We start from the raw sequence: 7483 nt of genomic DNA on the forward strand, positions 1-7483 counted from the left end.
CAGAAGCTAAGGATAACTCCTTTAAGAGCTAGTCAGAAGCTAAGGATAACTCCTTTAAGCGTTAGTCAGAAGCTAAGGATAACTCCTTTAAGAGCTAGTCAGAAGCTAAGGATAACTCCTTTAAGAGCTAGTCAGAAGCTAAGGATAACTCCTTTAAGAGCTAGTCAGAAGCTAAGGATAACTCCTTTAAGAGTTAGTCAGAAGCTAAGGATAACTCCTTTAAGAGCTAGTCAGAAGCTAAGGATAACTCCTTTAAGAGCTAGTCAGAAGCTAAGGATAACTCCTTTAAGAGCTAGTCAGAAGCTAATGCTTGTTGGAACTGAAACATTTCCCAATTAGAAAGTCGTAAGTCTGACATTACTTTGTTCAATTGCTTTTGAATTCGGAAACAATTCTTTAACCAATGAGATTTTAGCTAGCTAGATGAGCTAGCTAACATTTCTAATGATAAAGTTGACTAGCTTTCGTTAATGTTGATAATATTGTCAAACTACCTGCATTATCCACATTGATACAGAGAGTTAGACGATGTCAAAATGTTTTTATTTTTATTTTTAATCTTTTGATTGAAAAGGTGAAAAAGGTCAGTGACGAAACATAACAACTCGTAAAGTCGGGGTATCAAAATGACCTCCGACTTTTCCACTTGGAAGACCGACTTGGCAGGGTCGTTCAACTATTTACTTCCCAGTCGGAACCTCGTATTTCTCAGTTCTGAGGAGCATTTTGAAGGCAGCATGACACAGTAGTAGGGTCGACATTGACAGCAGTCCAGATGGGTATGCTACAAAGCATATTTATTGAGTTATCCAGCTTACTTGCCTAAATATTCTGAAATAACTTCTTACTTTAAAGATAAGCTTGAAATGGGCATGGTCTAATTTACTCAAGAACCAAAAACACAGATCTAAGTTTAGCTTTCTTAAATGAACCAGAAAAAATGATGGTTATTTCTGTTGTTTTTTAAAATCAACGTCAGCTGGCTAATTCATTGATCCTGCTTTGCAGTCAGTAACAGCAGGGTTTTTTTTGTCAAACATTTTCCTTTCAAACAAAACTCCAAAGAAAATTCAAGTAAAACAGGAAGTCATATTATTACTATGATGCCATATCCTGTCCCATGCGAGGGTCAGGGAGTGAGTAACACTGGATGTCATGTAAACAGAAAAAAACAACAACAAAAAAAATTGTTTAGTACATTTTTTTCCCATAGTCAACAAAATCAAGATTTGAACAAATATGTTGGTAGACGTGAATAAAAATAATGTTATTTTAGAAAAGACAATAAGCTATAATAGTGCCTGCACAGTTGCTCTGAGTGCTATCAGCAGCCGATATGGAGCAGAACAGTGTAAGCGCGGTAAAGCTAGCAGGGTTGTACACCATAGAGATGGAAAGAGATCTCATCTTTGTATTAATATCCAAGTTGTGTCCTCTATCTATCTCTATGTATTGTATTACACAGCAGTCTGTAGCCCCTGAAGACAAGGTTTAGGATCAGAACCCTATGGGTCCAGGGTGAAAAACAGTGCACTGAATAAAGGATACACGGTACGGTAGCATCTGAGATGCAGACAAGGTTTAGAAGTTACACACAGCCCTTGAGTGTTACAAACAAACAAACAAACAAACACAGTTTCTAAGTCAGAGAAGCAAAAAAATATGACCCATCATTCCTGCGTTTGAAAAATAAACTTTTTTTTTTTTTTTTTTTTGGCAACAAGATCATAGTTCAGTGTGTTTGCGTGTGCGGCTTCTCTCTCCCATCTGATACCAGTTCAGTTGAGGCATTGTGAGACTGTGAGTCTGTCACCAAGTAGAAGAAGACAGTAGGATTGTCAGGAGAAAGTGGGCGATGGGTTGTATTCATTAGTGCAAATCGTTTTGTAATGGAAAACGTTTCGTAAATGAAAAACGAGTGTTTCTTATGAGAAAAGTTGAGGTTAGTCCCTCCCTGTTTGCTTGCGTTTGGTTCCGAGGGAACACACCCGTGGAGTGGTGAGGGGAGATAAGAGTTTACATCGACAAGGGTCCTTCTTCCCTCCTCGAAAACCTCCTTTTTAAAGCTTGTGTGAACGAACTCAGCAGTCACATTTGTGTCCCGTCTGTCATAGCCCATCTGTTTTACCCCCTCTGTTTTATCCCATCTGTCATAGCCCATCTGTTTTATCCCGTCTGTCATGTCCCGTCTGTCACATCCTGTCTGTTTTCCCCGTCTGTTTTATCCCGTCTGTCATAGCCCGTCTGTCTGATCCCGTCTGTCCCATCCTGTCTGTCATATCCTGTCTGTTTTATCCCGTCTGTTTTATTCCGTCTGTCATATCCTGTCTGTCATATCCCGTCTGTCATATCCTGTCTGTTTTATCCTGTCTGTTTTATCCCATCTGTCATGTCCCGTCTGTCATATCCTGTCTATTTTATCCTGTCTGTTTTATTCCATCTGTCATATCCTCTTCTCCCTAGAAGGCGTTGATCCCTCTCTTCTCTTCCTCTCTTTCTGTTGTTCATCCCTCGCTCCCTCCCTCTCTGTCTCAGAAGACGTCGTTGTTCCCTCCGTTGGCGTAGTCTTCGCGTCGCACCCAGATGACATCACAGTGGTCCCTCTCGGCCACTCTCTCCACGGAACACTGCTTCCCGGCCACGCCCTCCGCAGCCCATTGCTTCCTGAGGGGGGTAAGCTTACCCGGCGGGGCGGGGGACCGTGAAGGGGGAGGGACGGTGGAGTCAGAGTCTACCTGTAACTCACCCCTTTCACCCCCCTCGTCCTCTTGGAGAATGCCCTGGGAGCTCCTCCTTTCTTCCTCTACCTCTCCGTTCTGTCTCCTCTCATCTTTCTTTCCCTCCTCCTCCTCCTCTTCTACCCCTCTGTCCTGGTCTTGGCTCCTCTCCTCTAGAGTCGCTCCCTCCATCCTCTCCTCCAGGAGGCTGGGTTCGGCTGATGAAGCCCTGACTGACTTGCAGTACTCGTCATCGTCGCTCAGAATGTCCGTCTCTTTCACCTCCATCCTTCCCTCTATCCCTCCCTCCATCCTTCTCTCCTCCCCCGTCACTCCTCCCTGGTCGTCGTAGCAACCCAGATCGAACTGTTCCTCCACCCAGCGGTCAGTGTCGCCTCCAGTCACCAACAGCGTCCGCTGCTGAGGCTTCTGAGTAGGAAGCAGGGGGTTATGGGAATGTGGAGGCTGTTGGGAATGGTCATGGGTAGAGTGGGAGGGGTTAGAGTCAGAGTCTTCGTGGTTGTCATGGAGAACGAGGTCGGTGTCAATGGTGAATCGGTTCTTAACCAGCTTCCTGCGACCAAGGGTCCGAGACGGGGCTGAGACTAGAAGGAGAGAGAGAGAGGGAGGGAGAGAGATGGGAGAGAAAAGAAGGGACAGGAGAGAAAGCGAGAGAGAAGGACAGGAAAGAGAGAGAGATGAGAGAGAGGGACAGGAGAGAGAGAATGATGAGAGAGAGATGAGAGAGAGAGAGGGTCAGGAGAGAGAGAGAGAAGGACAGGAGAGAGAGACAGGGTCAGGAGAGAGAGAGGTTCAGGAGAGAGAGAGGGGGGAAGAGAGAGAAACAGGAGAAAGGAGAGAGAGAGATAGAGAGAAAGAGAGAGCGAGAGAGAAAGAGAGAGAGATGAGAGGAGAGAGAGATGAGAGGAGAAAGAGGAGAGAGAGAGAGAGAGAGGAGAGCAAGGTGAGAGAGGAGAGAGAGACGAGAGAGGAGAGAGAGATGAGAGAGAGATGAGAGAGAGATGAGAGCGAGGTGAGAGAGGAGAGAGAGAGACGAGAGTGTTAGTACATCACAGTACAAAGACAAATTAAAATGCAGTAACACACTACACAGAGAAACAGGGGAGAGACAACGCTACACTGTTGTTGATAGTTAACAAGGAAAGGTAAACTAGTTTCCCCCTGAGGTTACCAAGAATATCACCTACCTCTCTGTTTCCCTTGAGGTTACAGAAGAATCACCCTACCCTCTCTGTTTCCCTTGAGGTTACAGAGAACATCACCTACCTTCTCTGTTCCCCTTGAGGTTACAGAGGAATCACCTACCTTCTCTGTTTCCCTTGAGGTTACAGAAGAATCACCCTACCTTCTCTGTTTCCCTTGAGGTTACAGAGAACATCACCTACCTTCTCTGTTTCCCTTGAGGTTACAGAGAACATCACCTACCTTCTCTGTTTCCCTTGAGGTTACAGAGGAATCACCTACCTTCTCTGTTTCCCTTGAGGTTACAGAGGAATCACCTACCTTCTCTGTTTCCCTTGAGGTTACAGAGAATATTACCTACCTGCTCGGTTCATGGCTGGTCTGTTTCCCTTGAGGTTACAGAGAACATCACCTACCTTCTCTGTTTCCCTTGAGGTTACAGAGAACATCACCTACCTTCTCAGTTTCCCTTGAGGTTACAGAGAATATTACCTACCTGCTCGGTTCATGGCTGGTCTGTTTCCCTTGAGGTTACAGAGGCGTTTGCCTCCGAAGGGGACATATTGCTGGTTGGGTGGTAGAGACTCAGTCTTCATCAGTTGACGTCGTTGTTTATCCCTCAGGATGGAGTGGACTGTCTTCAGGAAGTCCTTTTTACTGTCCACAGAACTGGGGTCGGGGACACGGACACGTTAAATACACACACACACAAAATACATTACAAACATACACCCAAATATATTACACACTTGTGCACATCGGCACACACACACACACACACACACACACACACACACACACACACACACACACACACACACACACACACACACACACACACACACACACTCATGTAAACCTATACACAAGCACACAATACACACATTCATGTGACACACACATTCAAATTCATGTAAACACACAATTATGTAAACACACACACAAGCACACAAAACACACAATTATGTAAACACACACGCACACACACACAACCACACAAAACACGCAATTATGTAAACACACACACACACGTAATGGTGCTGCAATATGTGTTTTTCTGTATTTTATTCAATTGATACATGAATCCGTTTCATTTCATTGAAAATAGCTATATGTTTAAACAGATAGGTATTTCAAATGTGTTCTCGGCGTGACGTCAGCCACACAGTTGTGATGTCAGAACTCACCTGCAGCACAGGTGAAAGGTTCTCTCTGGTCTCCCCTCAGACTCTGACCTCACGTGAACTATCTCACACACCGCTGTACCCTCCGAGTCTAGCAAGGAGGGAGAGAGAGAGAGAGAGAGAGAGCAGAGAGAGAGAGAGAGAGGAGAGAGAAGAGAGAGCAGAGAGAGAGAGAGAGAGAGCAGAGAGCGAGAGAGCAGAGAGAGAGAGCAGAGAGAGAGAGCAGAGAGAGAGAGAGGGGGAGAGAGAGAGAGCAGAGAGCGAGAGAGCAGAGCGAGAGAGCAGAGAGAGAGAGCAGAGAGAGAGAGAGAGAGGGGGAGAGAGAGCGAGAGAGAGCAGAGAGCGAGAGAGAGCAGAGAGAGAGAGAGAGGGGGAGAGAGAGCGAGAGAGAGCAGAGAGCGAGAGAGAGCAGAGAGCGAGAGAGAGCAGAGAGAGAGAGAGCAGAGAGTAGAGAGAGAGAGAGAGGAGAGAGAAGAGAGAGCAGAGAGAGAGAGAGAGAGAGAGTTATCAATGTCGTCTTAAATCCCTACTATCTAGTGGAAGAATAGGTGGAGAGGAAGAGAGATGAGCGTCAGAATGATGGATGGAGCAGGACAGGTAAAACAAAGGAGAAAAAGGGACAGGTAAAATGAAGGAAGGAACAGGGACAGGTGAAAACGAAGGAGGGAACAAGGACAGTAAGAGACGAAGGGAAGAGTAAACCGAAGGAGGGAACAGGGACAGTAAGATGAAGGAGGGAACAGGGACAGTAAGACGAAGGAGGGAACAGGGACAGACGAAGGGAAGGGTATGGAGGATAGAGGACAGTAAGGTGAAGGGAAGGGTATGGAGGATAGAGGACAGTAAGGTGAAGGGAAGGGTATGGAGGATAGAGGACAGTAAGGTGAAGGGAAGGGTATGGAGGATAGAGGACAGTAAGGTGAAGGGAAGGGTATGGAGGATAGAGGACAGTAAGGCGAAGGGAAGGGTATGGAGGATAGAGGTCTAAGCGGATCCACCTGTACCCGAATATCCGAGACCAAATCCGGGACCCGAGTGGGTCCGGATCCAGAATACTTCTTTTTTTTCTCACACTGTTGGTTAGAGCCAGTACGTAAAGCATTTCACTGTTGTATTCAGCATTTCACCGTAAAGGTCTACACCTGTTGAATTCAGCATTTCACTGTCAGGTCTACTACACCTGTTGTATTCAGCATTTCACTGTAAGGTCTACTACACCTGTTGTATTCAGCATTTCACTGTGAGGTCTACACCTGTTGTATTCAGCATTTCACTGTGAGGTCTACTACACCTGTTGTACTCAGCATTTCACTGTGAGGTCTACTACACCTGTTGTATTCAGCATTTCACTGTGAGGTCTACTACACCTGTTGTATTCAGCATTTCACTGTGAGGTCTACTACACCTGTTGTATTCAGCATTTCACTGTGAGGTCTACTACACCTGTTATATTCAGCATTTCACTGTGAGGTCTACTACACCTGTTGTATTCAGCATTTCACTGTAAGGTCTACTACACCTGTTGTATTCAGCATTTCACTGTGAGGTCTACTACACCTGTTGTATTCAGCATTTCACTGTAAGGCCTACTACACCTGTTGTATTCAGCATTTCACTGTAAGGCCTACTACACCTGTTGTATTCAGCATTTCACTGTGAGGTCTACTACACCTGTTGTATTCAGCATTTCACTGTAAGGTCTACTACACCTGTTGTATTCAGCATTTCACTGTAAGGTCTACTACACCTGTTGTATTCAGCATTTCACTGTAAGGTCTACTACACCTGTTGTACTCAGCATTTCACTGTGAGGTCTACTACACCTGTTGTATTCAGCATTTCACTGTCAGGTCTACTACACCTGTTGTATTCAGCATTTCACTGTAAGGTCTACTACACCTGTTGTATTCAGCATTTCACTGTAAGGTCTACTACACCTGTTGTATTCAGCATTTCACTGTGAGGTCTACTACACCTGTTGTATTCAGCATTTCACTGTAAGGTCTACCTACACCTGTTGTATTCAGCATTTCACTGTAAGGTCTACTACACCTGTTGTATTCAGCATTTCACTGTAAGGTCTACTACACCTGTTGTATTCAGCATTTCACTGTAATGTCTACTACACCTGTTGTATTCAGCATTTCACTGTAAGGTCTACTACACCTGTTGTATTCAGCATTTCACTGTAAGGTCTACTACACCTGTTGTATTCAGCATTTCACTGTAAGGTCTACTACACCTGTTGTATTCAGCATTTCACTGTAAGGTCTACTATACCTGTTGTATTCAGCATTTCACTGTAAGGTCTACTACACCTGTTGTATTCAGCATTTCACTGTAAGGTCTACTACACCTGTTGTATTCAGCATTTCACTG

At 45.0% G+C, this 7483-nt stretch overlaps 1 protein-coding gene across 1 annotated transcript in view; it reads right to left on the bottom strand.

The window, feature by feature from the left end:
• Window positions 1-2308: 2308 nt before the first annotated feature.
• The window catches only part of LOC115183645 (T-lymphoma invasion and metastasis-inducing protein 1), a gene marked incomplete in the record, with an annotated part of 77997 nt that continues 72822 nt past the window's right edge, over window positions 2309-7483 (bottom strand). The window contains 3 exon segments of the mRNA XM_029744752.1: window positions 2309-3322; window positions 4417-4589; window positions 5108-5195. Coding sequence (XP_029600612.1) covers window positions 2532-3322; window positions 4417-4589; window positions 5108-5195 — 1052 coding nt within the window.

The sequence above is a fragment of the Salmo trutta genome, unplaced genomic scaffold (genome assembly GCF_901001165.1).
Source record: "Salmo trutta unplaced genomic scaffold, fSalTru1.1, whole genome shotgun sequence".
Taxonomy (NCBI): Eukaryota; Metazoa; Chordata; class Actinopteri; order Salmoniformes; family Salmonidae; genus Salmo; species Salmo trutta.